Source organism: Porcisia hertigi, chromosome 35, assembly GCF_017918235.1.
Source record: "Porcisia hertigi strain C119 chromosome 35, whole genome shotgun sequence".
Taxonomy (NCBI): domain Eukaryota; phylum Euglenozoa; class Kinetoplastea; order Trypanosomatida; family Trypanosomatidae; genus Porcisia; species Porcisia hertigi.
Window position 1 is genome coordinate 1,195,455 of NC_090594.1, and position 20,493 is coordinate 1,215,947.

Sequence of the window (20,493 nt, forward strand, 5' to 3'; positions counted from 1 at the left end):
AAAATCGTTTTTTAATCTGCTACTGCAGACGTGTCTCAGCAGGTTTCGGTGCGTGGACGTGTAGGTGTGAAGGTGAGAGACAGTGTGTTGTGTGAAAGAGAGGCAGGATAGCATACGAGCGCCGGTCAAGAGAGCAAGTTGAGGGAATAGTGATCGCATATGCAGGGCAGTCCACAACGAAATTCGAGTGCAGCTGCCCTACCGTAATTGTGGATGGAAGTCTGTACATCACCGCACCCACCCACCCACCCACCTCCCCCCTCTTCTCCTCCTTTATTGGCGCCTACTCGAGAAACTTCTTCAAGGCTGCGGAGGACTGAGGGGGACAGTGAGTGACCTCGGAAGCTTTTCGTCCCGAGTATGACTGAGTACCGTTGCTGGTATCCTGATTCCTCCTCTCTAATGAACAAGAACGGCAGTATCACGTGACGGCGTTGCACGGCATCAAGCATAGTAAGACTGCGCCCACACATGGGGAAAGAAAAAGAGCAACAGCCAAACTAAAGTAGCTCAGAGAGAGAGGGGAGAGTTATCAACACCCCCGCCGTCCCCCCGCCCACTCCACCCACACACACACACAAGAGCAATTAGACTGCTCTAGACAAACGTAACCTGCCGATATCCCCCTCCAAACAAACAGCAAGCGTTTTTTCTTCGTGAATGTTGTTGGCGCGCCTGTGTGCACGTACATGTGTACCGATCGATTTCACGACGAGGGGAAAAATGGAAATTGAGGTGCAAAGGTTACACAGCTAAGCAGTTCCATGATGTGATGCAAACGAGCAGTGCTCTTCTCAGATGTGGTTTTCCCAATCAGCACTTTCTTCGGTGCCCAAACAGCAGGACACTAAAGGGGGAGCCCTCCCCTCCCTCCCTTCCCGTAAAACAAAAACAACCAGAAGCACAACGCTCATGTCGAGAAGTCACATATTGTGTGCCCTCTGAGACCGCGAAATTTTTTTGTTCCGCCCCCCCCCGCCCGGTTAACAAAGAGCCGCGGTGGGGTACATCCACTTTTCGTCTTGAACCACACGAAGTCTTTTGTATTTCCTCATGTGCTCCGGCTCCACATTTTTTCCCGTCGCTTTATGTGCCTGTGCATGGCGAGCTTCAAGCGGCCGCTGCCAGTTTTGTAATTGCACCGCGGTGCCAACGCCTCTTCCCGTGTACGCCGCCACAGAGGCGCACAGCGTGCATACCCGAAACCCAACTCCCTAACGGGCGTATGGACTTGCAGAAGCGCATACCCATGTACAAGAATAAAGGAGAAAATTCTGGTTCGTATGCACTACATATATACATACATATGTATATACTTATGTATGTAATGTATATATAAATATATGAATACATAAAAGAAGCATAGACCATGTGACACACACAATCGCAGACACCAGACGCGAAAGTGAGTGCAAAAAAGAAAAAAGGAGGGGGACCCCCTCCCCCCCCCACCCCCTGACAGAAGAGTATTCGATACCAATGTAACGAGTCCACCAACAGAATCAACGAGGGGGAGAAAGTGGGGCAACAACATACTTCACGATAGGAAACCGCAAACAGGCGGGCCATTGTCACTGTGGCGCAGATTAAAAAGAGGGGCATGCTACCAAACTATGTGCCCGGACTACAAAGATCCCGGTGCCGCAGAAAACGCACACCATAGCACCAAAAACCTGGAATAAAATAAAGACCACAACAGTTGAGAGGATCAAGCCCTCCCTTTCTTCGCCGAGCAAAACCGTAGGAACCAAACCCTGTGCCGTGGCGACTATCCGTGAATCGGGTTGGGGTCTCTCTTCACACGCACGCACGGCCAGCAAGATTGGGTTCACTGGACGACGGTCAACGGGCCCCGTGCTTTCTGAGAAGGATTGTACGGGTCAGTGTGACCGCAGGCCAAACTCCGGCTCTCCCCAGATCACTCTCCCCTCTTCTCCGTATTCTTTTCTCTTTCGTGGAGGCAACAACACCGCATTCAATCATTGCTGAATTTCAAGGCACACCGTGGCTGTCTCAACATCTACTTCATCCACGGTGTCATCGCCGTCGTCAATCGAGACTATCGTAGAAAGGTCACAGAACTGAATACGGTTCTGCCAAAACGGTGCCGGTAGCGTCCCCCCCGCCTCAATGGCCTTCTGCTGCTCAATCACCCTCATAAGAGAAGCGTTTGTGTTTGGGTGCGTGGGGCGGCCATTCCATAGCAAACCCTTGCCAACACCAAGCCCGTTCACCTCGTATGCGTAGTCGACAGCCTCGGGGAGAGTTTTATTCAGCGTAGCCTCCAGAAACGTGGCAAACTCCTTCACAGTGGTCGCCGGTGTGACCGGAATGCGAATCATGTCGTACTTAGTGAACCCTTCAGGCACGCGAATTATCTTCTTTTTGTACGTGTAGTCCTGCTCAGGGATGTATGTGGTCACCACCTTCGTGACGTTTTTGATGGGTAAATCACGTTCAAACAGGACGTAGTTGTTGGTGCCCACATCTAGCATCCCATTGCGCAGCAATGAAACATCCTTGTTCTGCAGAGTTTTGAAGAGCTCAATGAGCCCAAGACCCGTCACAGCGGAGGTGGTGGTCGCTATTGCAGGAATGATCTTGCCTGCCACAAGCTTCACCTTCATCCGATCTTGTGTTGGTATTCCGTAGTTTCCAGCACGCAGGTTGCTTGCTGCCGCCACAAAGTCAATTTGGAAGTTATCGTCGTCGTCCTTTTCGAAGTCAAGCGCAGCAGCCGTGCTGTCTCTGCACTTGGTCGCCAGAGAGGAAACGTCCGTCAGTAGCGCTTGCAGCTCTGCCTCGACCTCCTCGAGTGAATTTGCCCTGCTCTCCTGCGCGTCGGCCGCCAAGTCATCGTCGAGGTCGTCGACGGAACCCGACACGTATGGCGGCGTTGCCAGTTTGCTCACCTCTGCTCCAATCCACTCGTCTGTGCGGTACTGCTGCATCCAGCGGTTCTTCTCATCGTTGAAGCGCGCCTCGTGCTTAGGCGGGTGGACTCCAAACATACACGCGTACAGATTGATGGCTGCCACCAAGAAATTCTTCGCGTCTTGACACCTTAAAATCCCCGCAGGCGTGACCTCGATGGCGGTGGGATACTTTCGATGACCGGACCAGAAATCCTCACCGTTCTTCTTTTTGGCACCGCGTGGGAAGGCGGCCTGCAGGTCGAGAATGCGGTCTCGGAATAACTTGAAAAGCTGCTCCCAGGCAAGCGCGGCGCACCTTTCCATGGTCGGACCATCAGTGAGAATCTCGAGTGTCCGCTTGAGCGACTTGAGTGGGCCGGTGTTTTTGGCAATCAAGCTACGCCGCTCACCGGCGCTGGAGCCGCTAGTAACCTCCTGGTGAACGCGCTGGATGAATGCAGCAGGATCCTCGATGATCTGCTGCGCGGTCTGCATGGGAGACACAAACATATCGTCGAACTGCGCCCGCGCCCACTCGATGCAGTGGTCATAGATGTACGGAAAGTTGCGCAGCGTGCACATAGGAATACCGCCTGTCTGGTCAGCAGCACCACCGTCGGCATAGGATGATGTCTTGCCGGGCACTATAATATCAACATTGCCACCGGTACCCATTGTGCCCGCCTCGAGAAGTACTTTGTGGAAGCGCACACACTGCTGATCAACGTAGAGGCGCGCCTCTATGTTATCCAGCGCGTTGACGACAGCGCTGAGCGATTGCCAGAAGCTATCGGGGTAGAGATGCTCCGTAGTGGGACCAATAAAATCCTGCCGAGGATCCACCTTGACGTCAGGGTTTATCTGTCGCATGCGGGCCGCCGCGGCAACTGACTTGGACTGTCCAACGTTCTCCTCGCGAAAGAGGAACTGTCGACTGAGATTTGACACCTCAATGCGGTCATTGTCGGTAACGATGAGAGAACCACTGGGACCACACGTGATGCCGCATAGAGCGAAGTTCTTGATGTTCTCACATCCAAGGGCGCCACACCCGACCATGAAGAGCCGCAGGTTCCCCAAGTGCCGCTGGAAGCCCTTGCCGAAGATGGAGATGATATGATCGTATCTCGAGTTGATCGGCTGGAACTCGTCACTCGTGTAGTCCGCGCCCTCGGGCTGCACCGCTGCACAGGAAAGGTGAAACCACTGGTGAATGGGCGAGTACTTGCCAGTGATCTTCACAACCTCCTGCGCCACGACAGCACCGAAGAAGGAGGCGAGAGGTTGCAGCTCAGCGCGTGCGAGAAGCGCTTCTGTCATCACGGCCTTCTCATCCCAGCTCTCGAGCACCACCGGTGCTGGTGGCGGTGACGGTGGCAGCTTGTAGGGGAACTCCTCCTTTTCTGGCTTACGGGTGGAGCGCTGTTCCGGCGGCACAGGCATGGCCTTGTTCTCCTCCAGCACCTTCTTGGCCAGCTCTACCACCATAGCAGCCTCCGTCGTGTTGTGTAGCTCAGGCAAACGACCCGCATGAGCATCAGCGAATCGCAACAGCGCATGCAGCGTCAGATGGGTGAGTGACTCCTCCGAGTTGTCCATCATCGGGCTCACTGGGACGAAGGCACCCGGTGCCGACAGCGCCTCACTGAGGGGCCGAAAGGCGACTGCCGTTACTTCCTTCAACTCATGCAGAAACCCGCCGGTCTGATACGGGCTGTACCCCTGAATTTCGAATGCAGGGTACACACGCACCGTGTCACGGGGGTCGCAGGGGCAGACGATACCATTATACACCTGACCATTCACGGAAGTGCCGTCCGGTTTCACAAGGCCCTGTACCTCACTCAGCTTTATTTGCGTATAGTCGCGCAAGGCGCCAGGGGTCTGTCCCTCCGGTGTCTCGTAGCGGATGCGCGTGTACATCTCGCCCCTCTTGTCGGGTAAAGTCACTACCTCTGTGATGAGCTTCTGCAACATGTGACGTCCGTCAGCGTCCTTGACGACAAAAGAGGCACCATGATCGGCGAAGACTGACCCCATTGTGCCCATCTGGAGTGCGAGTAAAAATGAGATGGTCGGCTTGTGATTATGACAGAAAGCGTTCCACTTGTTCAGCGTGGTAAGGCTGAGATCTGGTGCGGCGGCCGTGAAAATGAGCGCGATGTTCCCTGCCACAGCAGCCTCCGTCAGCTCAGTGACGACCCCAACGCGCGTGTTCGGGTTCAGGTCCGAAATATAGGCCGCAGAGAGCTCCGCTAGTGTCTTCCCTGAAGCAATAGACTTTGGTGTGACCGCAAAATTCACGCCCATATCTCGAACCGTCGGTTTGCGAGGGTCATAGAGTCGGAGCGTGTGGACACCGGCAAGCGCCAGATTCTTCGCTATTTCGATCCCAACACCACCGCAACCCACAATGATCACCTTGAAAGAGATCAGCTTTGCCATAGTCTCAAGGCCATAGGTGCCGATAGTTCGGCTCTGTTTGTCCAGATACCTCTGGTCGATCGACACCTCCTTCTCTGGCTCCATTGCGGATGCGCTACTGCAGAGGGGGGAGGGGGGAGAGTATTTTGAAGCTCGGTATACGAGCAGTAAAATAAGAGAGAAAAAGGGGTATGCGCTCGGTGACGCGAGGCGCTGATGCGGTTCCGAGACGCGGAGCGCACACACACACAAAGTCGTGCTCCCACACCCTCGATACCGTTATGTCTTGATCCCACACTAATCTAGCGCCCTGCACTGTCGTCAAGGCGAGCGAAACGACCGGCTTGATGCGCAGAAGAGAATGTTTGATAGACTAGGATCAAACTTTAAGACAAGATGAAAACCCAAACAAACACACAGGCCGAGCAGGAGGAGGATTGGCACGACCACACACACGCGCAGGCCGACACGGACGTACTGGCACAGCGTACAATCCTGACGCTGAATAACCAAGTGTTGCGGAAGGGATACTAACTCAAACCACCTGTTCCACGTCTCTGAGACAGGCCCGTGTGAAAAACAGAAGTGAAACCCAAAGACACAATAAAAGACACTTCTTGTGCGTGTGTGAAGACTGTCCTTGGGAATCCTCGGGGTTATCCTGGACAGAGGACAAACAGAGACCTCTTCGCCAGCGCTGGCTTCCCTGGGTGCGCCGAAATATCCAACGTTGTCGGAGATTCAAACAAAAAGATGACGCGGGCAGGTAGGCGAAACTTGTGCGCAAGTACAAAGCCAATACCGAAGAGCGGCGTAACAGGGGGAGGGAGGCCTGAGCTTCACGGGAAGTCCGGCAGGGAAGAGGAGGTAGCCGTTGTGCGTGCGCGATGATAGTAGTTTGGTGTTCGTGTAGGAAAACCGTGTAGAAGAGCAACACGAACGAAAAAAAAAATAAACTGAAAGGCAATGGAAAAGTGGGGTTTCATGCTTTATAAGCGCCCATGCACAGAGGACAATTTTTTTTTTTTGGGGGGGGGGGGAGGGGAAGAAGGCAGCGAGGAGGAGGTAACGGAAGGTGGAGAAAAAAGAGACAGACGTTCAACGATGGAGGAATCCAGTCAACAGAGGTGCATTCAAGCGACCACGCAGAAATTGAGGGCGTTGCCCCACGTGCGGTACAGAGACACAATGAGAGGGGAGGGAGGGGGGAAGAGGCCCTGATCCTCCCTCATCGACAGCTAATGTTCGTTTGTAGAGGACTGCGAGAGGCCACTCAGAAACATTCCTTATTAATCAATAGGGTGGTTCTGTGTCGTCTAGTGGGGAAAGAGCAGCAGAATGTCAAAGGTATGGGAAAAGGAAAGGGAGGGGGGGGGGTAAGAAGTGCACCTAAGCCTGCTTGCCTTGAAGCCCTTTGGAGGGGTCGCCAGTGTGAGCAAAACAAAGTCACTGAGTTCATGTTGGTGGCGCCTTCATCTTTGCTTATAGGGGAAGGGAGGCGGCTACATTGTTCTTCTTCCCCCCCCCTCCTCTTCCTCCTTTGTTCACCTCATCCTACCCGCAAGACCGAGACTCTTACATGCCTGTTTCCCTCTAATAAGAATACGTGGTGAGGAGAGGCTCGGGCGTTGCAGTTTTTTTTTATGCCTTTCCGAGAAGCTATTGATGGTACCGCAACGACAGGTACCCTCTGCCACAAAAAAAAAACGTAACCATCATTGCTGTTTGTCTACATCAACGAAAGAGGAGGGAAGGAGAAACATGGATACACAACCCCTCTGTGCCCCTCCCCCCCCCCTACCCCCACGGGAGTCTACGCGGCCACTTCAGAACATACTTCGGTCATGATGCACCGCCAAGGCTGTCGGAACACACATCCATAATAATACGACGAGTCCGTCACTCAGTGGTGTATCGCAACCCGCGAGAAAAATGTGGAGATTGCTTGACCCTCCGCGGATGGTTTACGGACAACTACGGAATACAAAACGATAAGCCCCCCCTTTTTAATTTTCTTCCAGCGTCCCTGCACGTCGACATGTTTTCCCCGAATATCGAGCTCTACCTTTTCTCCGATGCAACTGAAACAGGGGGCATCTGTATCTTGAAGTATCGTTTACAGGAGGCAACCGGCTTCGACGTCGTCTGGCTGGTGAAAAAGAATATATTCTGCACCATTGTCTTGCCACCGTCCTGGAACTGGTACCAGACACGCTCCATTCCTTCGTGCACCTCCGTCTCAACGTACAGCTCTCGGCCACTCGACAAGATGCACGAGCGCGACTTCATGCAGCCGCGCGAAACGCTTTCCCAGGCCCACTCAGTCCCGTTGAGTGCAATGGTAGTGCAGCACCGCTCGAGCAAGGTTTCCTCCTCAATTATGAGCTTGTTCGCCTCTCGGTTCACGTCGATGAGCCAGGTCGGCACCGCCTTGCTATACAGGTTACGCAGCAAGACATCGACACCCTGCTCCAGCAACACGGCGTTCATGCTACCCTCCGTCTCCTCTGGATCCATTATCCAGGTGCCGCCGATGAGCGCCTTCATCTGCGCCACCTCCAACAGCGACGGCGGTTGCAGAAGAAGACTGCGCGCCGGCAGCGTAAAGACGCAGCTGTCAGCCACATCAGAATTGAATAGGTAGGTCACGGGCACCGCGATATCCAACGCTTCCGCCCTCTTCTGGATCCAGGCAGCACACCTGGTATGGGTCAGGTCGCACAGCTCGTGCATCACGAAAGCGCGAAGGGTTAGAGTTCGGTAGCTGATAGCGCTAGCGCCGTAGAAAGTCATCCATCGGTTGTAGCACCACTGAAGCGCTTTCTTTACCTGTTCTACCTCATTCGGATGATGAAAAATATAGCCATACGTGCCAAAAAACGCAGCCAGCACCACTTGTTGAGAGGGAGTCAGCTCGAATTGCTGAGTCTTGAGCGCCGACTTGAGTACCGCCAACGCCTCCACGCCAGGGCCTTCGGCGATCTCTTCCCACGACTCAAAGGCGGCGACCTCCGTCCTTCTCATCGCGGTGGATCCAATGGCGTGCAACATGGAATAGACGGGCTCCTCCGGGTGCAGGTTTACGCGTCCGCGACTCGTCACGAAGCCGTCCCCTTGCACTTCCGTGACGCTGCCGTCCACTTTGATGCGCCTCCCTGTCACGGTCACAGTGCCCTCCCACATGCTAGGCTGCGCGAGGAACGTTGTCACCTCTTGGTTTGCCAATGTTGCCACCAAGCGGAGCTCGACACGGCAGCCGTCCTGCGTCGGACACTCCACGACCCACCGCGTCGGGAAAACGACTCCGGTTTCACTGCTCCTGTACGACTCCTCCTCCTCGCCGCCCAAAAGGACACCGCTGTGGTACTGGAAAGCCTTCTTGCTCACGGCGGATTGCACGGTAGCATAGCAACTGTTGACCTCACCGGCCTCGCTGCTCTGAACACGAGTGATGCTAAAACTTTCACCCTCCTCGCCGTATAGGCGTATGAAGCAGTGGTCGTGCAGGATGCACTGCACCTTCTCGGTGACGCGGCGATGACGGAGGATCCGCATGAAGCGCGCCTCTTCTGTGCTGCGGGGCACCACCCCACCGAAGCTGTGCTCCATCGAAACACTCCCGCGAATCAACTCCATCTCGCGTGCCAGTTCCAAATTATCAGACGCGCGTGTGACCCGAATCGATCCACCAAGAAGACGAGCGTGGTGAAGGCAGTAGGAGAACTCGTCATCCTCCCAGCTGCCAGTGGAAACGATTCCGTGCACGCCACCAAGTGCCGGTGGCGTACTACGAGGCATAAACGTCAGATCCACAACAGCACGCACCTCTTTCGACAAATCGCTTTCCTCCTGCTCGCAGCTCACTCCTTGGAGGTGAAGGGTGTACGTGGGGATTAACGGCTTGTGCTTGCCGTTCACGGCAGTTGCGGTAGACTTCAGCGTGTTGTTGCCGAACTGGACATCGAGCTCCGTCAGCCGTGTCGACGTGGCATCATCCAGGAGCTGGTCGGGTAGCACTAGGCGCTCCTCGTTAAGCTGCTCCAGCATTGCCTGGAGTACAGCAGACTCCTGGCGTATCGACTTGTTGGCGATCAGCATCGAGAAAAGAGCGGGTGCGCGGTCATCTGCAGCACAGAAGCGGTAGTGTTTTTTCTTTTCGTGGTCGGTGATGGACCAATTCACCACGCCCACATGTGTCAGTGGAGAATCTGCTTTCGGCGGATCAACATCACTGGCGACCGCTACAGAATGAAAAGAAACGCAGAGAGCAAAGCGATTGTGCGCCCCGAAGCGGGCACGTACCGTCCAGCGCTCCGTTCGGCAGTTTTCATGTGCACGGTCGTGATCGAGCACCATCGACCACAGCGACTTTGCCGAGACCACTGGCCTTTTCCCGTCGTCGTTGTCAAAGACCAGCTTCGGCCATGAGTTGCACAGGCGTTCTTTCAATGACCTCTCCTCCGCGGACTCCCCCTCTAGTCTCTGGCGGCACGTCGGCGGCTCCGAGGACGTCTCTACTACGGGAAAGTGCATTATGTTTGTGTATGTGTGTGTGGAAGGGGGGGGGAGTACTTCTCCTTCTCTGCGTCCAGATATCCTGTCAATCACCAGATAACACTCAATCCATCTACTTGAATGTGTGTCTCTGGGTGATCGCCTAAAGAAATCTCCAGCGGCCACCCCCTTCCTCCGGTGTGTGCAAGGCTCCACCAGCGCGATGGCGACAACCCTGTGTCAATCTTGAAAAGAGTGTCACAACTTCACGGGATGCGCGCAAGTGTAGGACCTCCTCTTCGTTGTTTCACTGCGTCAACCAGACCCTTAGAAGAGGGGAGGTGATGCTTTCGATAATCTGAAAAGAAATGAACAATATCTCCAGCAGCTCTCGAGTGCGGTTTGAGCTACAAATGAACAACTGAGCAGGTCGTCGTCTTCTCTTTGCTCTGGTAGCAATCGCGCGCGCGTTCAGTTTCTAGACGATATCAGAACGTGACTAGTCAAAAAAAGGTGAGACAGATGAAAAGGGAGAGGCAGAGGAGAGAGAGAGGGGCCACGTGACTTGATAATCGATGTGCCTTTGTTCCGTGTCCCACCCTTTTTTCTGTTCTTGCTTTGGTGAAGGAGGAGGAGTATCGATCCTTGTGATTGCTCGCTGCAAAACCTACGTTGATTCGACCGCGACACGCGAATTAAACAACAAAAAGAGGAGAAAAGTAATGTAGCGTTTGTGGAATAAATACAGCTCGCACTTGTTTTTACCCTCCCCCTCTCTCTCTTCTGCTGTGATGAGGGGTGTCTACTTGTTTCCCAGCGTTGAGGCGGTGTGTGAAAAGCGAGAGGCGTTACAGACGTGAACAAATCCGATGAGCAAAACACATATGGGGGATGCAGAGACACAAATGAGACTTGGGAAGTAGCAAGGGAGATGGGTGTACCCTAACATAGACATCACAGTGACAGGTTTCACTTGCTAAACCACCCGTTGAGGTCCAATCACGAGAGGCCGCGAAGCGGTCGCCGATATTTCTCCCTGTATCATTGGGCCGCGACTTCGATTCTCACACGTGAGGCCTACCCCCCCCCCACACACACACACACCACCACCACCACCTTCGCGAGAATAAAATATTTCATGGTCTCGAAAAAAAAGAGATGTTGCACCCTTCTCTTAGAATATTATGTGACATTCAGAGACACTTGAGCATCCAAGCACCTATTGTGCCGTGGTCCTCGCCCCCCCCCCCCGCCCTCTCTCTCCGTGATGAGATACCCCATCCCTCACGGACTTGAGCCTCCCTCTTCTTTTGTTTGTAAAAAGTGTACACTACCCGCTTTCCAACAACTTGCTCCGCCGTCCTCTTCTTCTGATTCACGTGACCTGAATACTCTTGCAAGGATAGACCTCGATGTGCTAGAAGATGTTGCCGTACTCGGCGAGACACATAAACAGTCACACAGAACCCATGCCCACCTCCCCCATAGAAAAACAACTTTTCCGCTTTGCACCCAATCGAACCTGGCCGCACTGCGCAGCCGTCGAATAACAGGCAAGCCGGGGCTCCATAGTCACAGAGGTGTGTGTGTGTGTGTGCGTGTATGGAGTAGGAGGGGGGGGATGAGGGAAGGGAAGAGCGAGAAGATGTAGAGGAGATGAACAGGAATATGGAAAGGGGGGCGGTGGAGGCGAAGGTGAAAAGAAGAATGGAAGAGGAGGGAGGAAATCACAAGAGGTTCGAAAAAATATATATTCATTATATTTTCAACAAGTTATCCCTGGAAACTAAAAAAAATGTGTTTTTCTTTCCCTCGTTTTTCTTGCGGTATTCTTTGCAGATGACTTTCTGTAGTGTAAACAAAAAAGGGGAGGTCAAAAAAAAGATCCGATATGTGCGCTGGTGACGAGAGGGGCGTCTCAACGGTCCCTTTTCTCTCTCTCCTCACACACACACACACACGCACACGTGACCCCGGAATAGCGGGTCGTTCTGCCACAGATAAGTGAATACACGCATACCCACAACGCCACAACTTCACCTGCGTACGCTGCACAAAGAGGTCCAGCCGTCCCGGACTAGTCGCCGCCACCGTTGAATCAGGGGAAGGTGAATCGAGGGTTTGAGAAATTGTCAGCGCGTTTCACTTCGACTAGTGACTAAAGCCGTGATGCTCGTAGGTGACGTTGGGCTTCATGGACGGTCACGGCGTTCCGACACACGACACTGCCAGAAACGCAATGTAGTGAGAACTCCACACGGCGGGCTAGTTGTGCCACACTATTTTGTATCCGGGAATATGTAGCGATTAACCATCAAAACGCGCTCAGGGCACGTCGTGGGAGCAATAGGGAAGAGAAGCAACACACCGCATGAACCGCTCTTGCGCATCTGCGTTGGCCCGTGAACATATTTTCGCGGCACGTCGAGTATCACCTCCATTGCTCCATACTCAGCGAGCAAGTTGAAAGGAGGAGGAGGAGGCAGCAACTGTGCGTGGTTTTACCCGTGGCTGTAGGGGGTTTCGTTCTGATTTTATCATAAGCCTTTGCATCTACGCAGGGGGGTTGCTGTACCTTTGCACTGCTTCATCCGCTACACAGTGAGAAAAAAAGAAGCTGGGTGGAACGGACGAACACATTACATGCATGCGTCTTTTTTTTGCTCATAAAGTCCACACATAGCACGCTGCAGGGTGATCGCTTGAGAAACAGAGGAGTGTCGTTCGTGACAGAAGTGTATTGTGCGCGGTGCTGGAGGGAACGACGCGTTGAATATCTGTATGCGAATATCACCCAAGTGTTGAGGCGAGAAGGCCATTCGGTATTCACAAGCGCTCCCGCTCCCGTCCCCTATCTGTCACTGTTACAAAGTCGTCAAGCAGGAGTCCTCGTGCAAGACTAAAAAAACAACGACAAACAAATAAAACTGCCCCCCCCCCTCAAAAAAAAAGGCTGTCAAATGAATGCATGTGCTCTCCCCCACCTCACGGGTTACACCCATCAGCGGGCTCATCTCCTCGCTTGTTGTCGTGAAGAGCACGCCAGCCGTGCACTTTGAACTGTACATGCAGCTGTCCTTTTCGGCCTGGTTGTCGTGTGCTTTGCGTGCGTTCTGGGAGTCACAAGTGAACGAAAACAACACATGTACAGTCCTCACCCCCTTCCCCTCCTACACCACCCCGTCACCGTACGTGTTCTGAAGTAAAAGAGACACACACACACACCAGTCGCTTCTCTTTTTGTGTTTTCCACAACAACCGGGTTTTGCTATGCCGGCGTGCGCGCCAATGAACAATCCGTTGTGTGTCATCTTTAGCTCGTGAGAAAGGAGGAGAATCTCACACGTTTCCTGGTGACAACCGCGAACACAGATATGCTAGTAGCACGCCAAGGGCAAAGTGTACCTCATGAGAAAGGGGGGCGTTGGGGGGGAAGAGGGGGGAAGAGGGGGGTAGTCTTGGCGGAAAAAAAAATCAACAGCCGGGGAGAGAGAGGGGGGATGAGTAACAAGAAAGCAAAAACAAAAATAGAGGGAAAAACAGAAATTGCGAAAATAGCCGTTCACCGTTGCCGCCGTCATCTGCGTGTGTGCAAACAAAAAGAGTTGAGCTCCTTTTCCTTTTCGAGGAGACGGCGGCGGCAAAGGGGAGGAAGGGCGACTCCTACTTGGGTCTGTGAAACATGAGACGCTCAAGGCGCTGGAAGTGGAGAGGAGGACCACAAGACGAAGAGGGATGGGGAAGGAAAAAGACAAAACGACGAGAAGGAGTGGCGATTGAGGTGAGGGTGTAGAATGAACCACAGCTGGAAAAAAAAATGCTTGCTATGGATTCTCTCCTAGTCTACAACTTTGCCCACTTCGACCGTTGCACAGCAGAGTTCCAGGTCTCTATGCGAGCCTTGCGCAACTGCTCAGTCGTCGCCGTCGGGCTCACCGTCTCACCACTTAGTTGCTCCTTGGCGGTCTTCTGGACCTCCTCGACGGATTTCCATACACCAACAGCCAGGCCAGCGCAAAGAGCGGCGCCAAGGGCAGTAGTCTCAGTGAGATGTGGTACGTAAAGGTCCACACCGATAATGTCGGCCTGAATTTCCATAAGCAGACGACTGCGCGTGAGGCCGCCGTCGACACGGAGGCGGCTGAGTTCAACGCCACTGTCCTCCTTCATAGCGAGAAGCACTGCATTCACCTGCATGGAGATGGCCTCCAGTGCAGCGCGGATGATGTGCGACTTGTTCGTTTTGTACGTCATGCCCACAATGGTGCCGCGAGCCGTGGGATCCCAGTACGGGGCAAGGAGACCACCGAAAGCGGGTACAAACACGACGCCATCCGTGCTGCTCACCTTGCGGGCAATTTTCTCGATCTCACGTGGGTGATTGAACAAGCCGAGGTTCGACCGCATCCATTCGACTGTGGCACCGGCGCCGGCGATGGAGCCCTCAAGGGCAAATTTGGTCGGACCGGTACCCAGCTTGTAGGCGATCGTACCAAGGAGACCGTTCTTCGAAAACTGAGGCTTTGAGCCGACGTTCATGAGCATGAAGCAGCCTGTACCATAGGTGTTCTTGGCGTCACCCTTCTCCAGACCCATGTGACCAAACAAAGCACTCTGCTGGTCACCAATGCACCCCGTCATAGGAGTCGGCACGCCGAGCGCGTCGCGAATGCCATGGTCGTTGGCCGTAACATCGCCGTAGTGCTCGCTGTTGCTGCGAATTTGCGCCAGTGCCGCACGCGGAATGTCAAGCTTCTGACACAGCTCATCGCACCACTGCTGCGTGCTCAGGTTCATGAGGAACGTACGGCTCGCGTTCGACACATCAGTGATAAACACCTTACCCTCGCTTAGCTTCCACAGAAGCCAGGTTTCAATGGTGCCGAAGAGAAGGGAGCCGCTCTTGCGCGCAGCGGCCACAGCTGGTACGTTCTCCAGCATCCAGCGGTACTTGAAAGCAGTGAAATAGGTGCTCACCGGCAGACCAGTAGTATTGGCAGCGAAATTGTAGTCCCCAGCGCCGACCTCCTTCGCAATGCGGCTGCTTACCTCATAGGTTCGAGCGTCGCTCCAGACAATGGCGTTGCAGAGCGGCTTCCCGGAGGTGCGGTCCCAGGCAACACCGGTCTCGCGCTGATTCGTCACACCAATGGCTGAGATTTTGTCAAACTTGGGATCCTTGGCCCGAAGCTTCTTCACTGCCTGCGCTAAACAGATGCAGCAGTTGTTGTAGATCTCCTCGGGATCGTGCTCCAGCCACCCGGGCTGGGGCGTGATTTGCTTGTGGGGCAGTTGATGCTCCGACAGAATAGTGAATTTCTCATTGAAGATGATGCACCGGCTTGAGGTGGTGCCTTGATCGACAGACGCAACGTACGGCATTTTCTTCTTTTCTTTGTTGTGTGCACGCTGCGCGTGAGTTGGGATGATAGCCTGAATCGAGATGTGTATGAAACACGCGCGGAAAGATCGAAAGGCGGAGAGAGACAGAGACACTATGAAAGCTGAAAGAAAAAAAAAGGAGAACCGGCCCAAGTGATCTTCGTACGTTTATTTTTCTTAGCTACGTTCGAACAACACTTTGAGGCGGAGACAAAAAATATATATTTTTTATGTTTGAATAAAAATGTATAAAAAAAAATATCACCGAAGACTCCTTACAGACGTTTTTTTTATGTTTCAGCGTTTGCTTCGGTGAGTATGTGAGTGTGGGCACTTGTGGTCTTGTTTTGTTGCACTTATCTGCTTGTCTCACAAGGACTAAATCGTAAAAGACGTAAAGGCCTTTCCTTGCAATGTGCACAACAGGTGTGCGCGCAGGATGTCAGAAAAAAAGAGGAGAAAAAAAGCTTCAGGTCAAAAACGACGGGCTGGCCAGCGGAAAAACGCCGCGTAAAAGACAATTTATACGAAACAAAAAACGTTTTTTTTAAGTCAAGTTGATTCGCTCTTTTGCCAGATGACAGCCAAAAAAAAAAGTGGCAGGAGGGGATGAGAGCGTTACAAGAAGTAATACGGTTGTATGGCACTGAGGTAATCTGTATTCATTTTTTTGTTGGTTGTTGGGGCGTGTGTGCGTGTGCACCGAGGGGTGGGGTCGTTGTAGGATGTAAAGATGCAACATACGCAAAGAGATTACACACCAGGTCGGGTGAGTGAGTGGGTGAGTGATGGTGAAAGTACAGGACCGACAGAGAAAGAGAGAGGGAGAACAGGTTGCAGAGAAACAGTGCATTCGCATGCAGAGGTGTGCGTCACTAAGTATGTGCTGGTATGCGCTGCCTTGTTGCCCGTATCGCAGATCAGTTACCCCAGTAAAAAAATCGCCCACTGCGAAGAAGAACAGTGGCGGGGCACCGCAGGCGTGAGCGGATATTTTAGGAATCCCCATTGTATCGGTTGATCTTGTGGTGCCTTTCCGTGAATCACGTACATTATGCCTCCCTGCCCCCCCCCCCACTTCGCGGGGGTCGTACAGCCACTTTACAGGTCCCATGGCACGATAGTCAGGTTCCCCCTCACACACACACACACACACTTTTGCCGAGAGGCCCCACCTGACAGCGTACACATCGTCGAGAAATCAGCTGAATCAAGGCGAAATACATGCACGTGACACCACACCGCGCGGCACGGGAGGAGGGACAGAAAGAGCGCACAGCACTTCCCTCTGAGACAGTCGATCGCACACACACACTTCTCTCTTCTCACTACCAACGAAATCTTGCTCGAGTATACTAACCCAACACGAAGTGACCAGCTGACGAGGAAATGAGACAGCAGTGGGAAGCGACAAGAGCGTATTGGACATGAGCCGCGCCTCATCTCCAGCAAACAAACACGAAAGTCGCCGGCTGAGCACCCAGGGCAGCGCCGAGGAGACCACCTATCACGTGTAGCATCCCCCCATCGACACCAAATCCCTTGGGCCAGACGATATGTACACGAGGAGGGCACAGGCCTCTTGTTCACGCAGACCCAACAACTCACCTACACGACCTCCAGCTTAGCCGCAATACGGCTCGATCAGTGTACCCCCCTGCGCGCACATCCGTCCCTCTCCACGGAGGAGAAGGCAGAGGCGCAACATGGGGGCCGCTTCCACGGTCAGGACACGGTGCGTCATGATTTGCTGTCCGACTCAGTGTCGAATTTGTGCTATACGTGGATCATCCTTCAGTGCCAGCTTCCGTAATCTACGGCATTCAACCCCCAGCCCCACCACGACTCTCGGCGCGGGGCCCCTCGCGTTGAATCGCAACACGCACAGTGGACACCGCGTGCACACGAGCCTGCCCCCCTCGCTACCTGCGCTCAGCACAAATATACGATACGGGAGTTCACCCACAGCTCAAGTGACATCACTGTGCCAATGCACGCACGAAACTACAAACAGCCCATACCCAGCCCATCGACCCCTCACCACTTACGCAGACGGAGAGATAGGCCACACACCGCCTTCCCTGACTTTCATTCACGCGCCCTTCTCGTACCCCATTTCTCCGTACACAATACACAACTCAATCGGCAAGTTAGCGTCGGTGGGTGCACATTCTCCGCGAGCTCCCCGATCATACTGCTTACGGCTTGCGTTTAAATCCAAATGACAATCAGCGATGTTTCTTGACGCTAGAAAGATTAAATCATGCACGCGCTAACCCCCACAGCCACATACACCAACACAACGAGCCCAGAGTCACGCTACGGTCGCACCACCTCCGCTCGCCACGCCAAGGACGGGAAAAAAAAGGTCCCTGCGCACACAAGCGTGCTGGACACACGCACCATTGCCAAACGGATGTCCCAGGGCACAAACGAATGCCGCCACGCGGGTGTGCTATCTATTATGATGGTGATAGATAGGAGCCCCAGGGGAAACACGCACACACACACGGGCGGTGGCGCTATGGGAGGGCAGCGAAGAGTAATGTGCTGAACCTCATTCGCCATCAACTGCGGTGTGCCGTGCAGGGGCAGGGACACAAGCCCATGACGCACCCCTCACATCGGTGCGCGTCTTCTCTCGCTTCCCCAAGAAAGCCAACTCGGACAACGCACCTGAGTCGCCGCCACACACGGGTACTCTCTCCCCCGCTCAGCAGCGAGAAGGATATGTGCCCCTCATGTTGTGCCTCCTCTTTCCTTCGCAGGCGAGCCACCCACAATCTGCTTGCACTCAGCAGGCTGGCAGCAGGAGGGGATGAGAGCGTCACAACAAGTAATACGGTTGTATGGCACTGAGGTAATCTGTATTCATTTTTTTGTTGGTTGTTGGGGCGTGTGTGCGTGTGCACCGAGGGGTGGGGTCGTTGTAGGATGTAAAGATGCAACATACGCAAAGAGATTACACACCAGGTCGGGTGAGTGAGTGGGTGAGCGATGGTGAAAGTACAGGACCGACAGAGAAAGAGAGAGAGGGAGAACAAGTTGCAGAGAAACAGTGCATTCGCATGCAGAGGTGTGCGTCACTAAGTATGTGCTGGTATGCGCTGCCTTGTTGCCCGTATCGCAGATCAGTTACCCCAGTAAAAAAATCGCCCACTGCGAAGAAGAACAGTGGCGGGGCACCGCAGGCGTGAGCGGATATTTTAGGAATCCCCATTGCATCGGTTGATCTTGTGGTGCCTTTCCGTGAATCACGTACATTATGCCTCCCTGCCCCCCCACTTCGCGGGGGTCGTACAGCCACTTTACAGGTCCCATGGCACGATAGTCAGGTTCCCCCTCACACACATACACAAACACTTTTGCCGAGAGGCCCCACCTGACAGCGTACACATCGTCGAGAAATCAGCTGAATCAAGGCGAAATACATGCACGTGACACCACACCGCGCGGCACGGGAGGAGGGACAGAAAGAGCGCACAGCACTTCCCTCTGAGACAGTCGATCGCACACACACACTTCTCTCTTCTCACTACCAACGAAATCTTGCTCGAGTATACTAACCCAACACGAAGTGACCAGCTGACGAGGAAATGAGACAGCAGTGGGAAGCGACAAGAGCGTATTGGACATGAGCCGCGCCTCATCTCCAGCAAACAAACACGAAAGTCGCCGGCTGAGCACCCAGGGCAGCGCCGAGGAGACCACCTATCACGTGTAGCATCCCCCCATCGACACCAAATCCCTTGGGTCAGACGATATGTACACGAGGAGGGCACAGGCCTCTTGTTCACGCAGACCCAACAACCCACCTACACAACCTCCAGCTTAGCCGCAATACGGCTCGATCAGTGTACCCCCCTGCGCGCACATCCGTCCCTCTCCACGCAGGAGAAGGCAGAGGCGCAACATGGGGGCCGCTTCCACGGTCAGGACACGGTGCGTCATGATTTGCTGTCCGACTCAGTGTCGAATTTGTGCTATACGTGGATCATCCCTTCGAGCTGTGCCAATCAGGTGCTGAACACAAAACACACGGCGGGTGCAAGACCGCACCAGCAAACATCGCGTGCACACAGAATTCAAAGCTTCGACCATCCTAGTCACGCGAGTGTACCCCAGGCCGCCCCAAGTCTCCCCACACTCTTTCGGTGACCACACGAAGAGTGCGGCACAAGAGGAGAAAAAAAAAGAGAGGGCAACATGGACACAACCATGTCAGTGGCCCGCCCAAACCACAACTCACGTGCTACGTCACATGAGAAACAAAATCGCAGCACACCTCTCACCTTTCACGCATTCTCGTCTGTAACAGTGTTCTCTTCTCCAGTCCAATCAGGGTACTGTCAGTGTACCCCCCTGCGCGCACACCCGTCCCTCTCCGCGCAGGAGAAGGCAGAGGCGCAACATGGGGGCCGCTTCCACGGTCAGGACACGGTGCGTCATGATTTGCTGTCCGACTCAGTGTCGAATTTGTGCTATACGTGGATCATCCTTCAGTGCCAGCTTCCGTAATCTACGGCATTCAACCCCCAGCCCCACCACGACTCTCGGCGCGGGGCCCCTCGCGTTGAATCGCAACACGCACAGTAGACACCGCGTGCACACGAGCCTGCCCCCCTCGCTACCTGCGCTCAGCACAAATATACGATACGGGAGTTCACCCACAGCTCAAGTGACATCACTGTGCCAATGCACGCACGAAACTACAAACAGCCCATACCCAGCCCATCGACCCCTCACCATTTACGCAGACGGAGAGAGCGGCCACACACCGCCTTCCCTGACTTTCATTCACGCGCCCTTCTCGTACCCCATTTCTCCGTACACAATACACAACTCAATCGGCAAGTTAGCGTCGGTGGGTGCACATTCTCCGCGAGCTCCCCGATCATACTGCTTACGGCTTGCGTTTAAATCCAAATGACAATCAGCGATGTTTCTTGACGCTAGAAAGATTAAATCATGCACGCGCTAACCCCACAGCCACATACACCAACACAACGAGCCCAGAGTCACGCTACGGTCGCACCACCTCCGCTCGCCACGCCAAGGACGGGAAAAAAAAGGTCCCTGCGCACACAAGCGTGCTGGACACACGCACCATTGCCAAACGGATGTCCCAGGGCACAAACGAATGCCGCCACGCGGGTGTGCTATCTATTATGATGGTGATAGATAGGAGCCCCAGGGAAACACGCACACACACACGGGCGGTGGCGCTATGGGAGGGCAGCGAAGAGTAATGTGCTGAACCTCATTCGCCATCAACTGC

At 54.0% G+C, this 20,493-nt stretch overlaps 3 protein-coding genes across 3 annotated transcripts; all 3 read right to left on the reverse strand.

Moving 5' to 3' along the window:
• Positions 1-1,979: 1,979 nt before the first annotated feature.
• JKF63_01306 (uncharacterized protein) lies at positions 1,980-5,444 on the reverse strand (the record flags this gene model as incomplete). The annotated part of the gene is made up of 1 exon (XM_067897353.1): positions 1,980-5,444. One exon carries the CDS (start codon positions 5,442-5,444, stop codon positions 1,980-1,982), a length of 3,465 nt encoding a protein of 1,154 aa, XP_067753510.1.
• Positions 5,445-7,400: 1,956 nt separating this feature from the next.
• On the reverse strand, positions 7,401-9,872 carry JKF63_01307 (uncharacterized protein; the record flags this gene model as incomplete). The annotated part of the gene is made up of 1 exon (XM_067897354.1): positions 7,401-9,872. One exon carries the CDS (start codon positions 9,870-9,872, stop codon positions 7,401-7,403), a length of 2,472 nt encoding a protein of 823 aa, XP_067753511.1.
• Positions 9,873-13,676: 3,804 nt separating this feature from the next.
• JKF63_01308 (uncharacterized protein) lies at positions 13,677-15,215 on the reverse strand (the record flags this gene model as incomplete). The annotated part of the gene is made up of 1 exon (XM_067897355.1): positions 13,677-15,215. One exon carries the CDS (start codon positions 15,213-15,215, stop codon positions 13,677-13,679), a length of 1,539 nt encoding a protein of 512 aa, XP_067753512.1.
• Between the last annotated feature and the right edge of the window lie 5,278 nt (positions 15,216-20,493).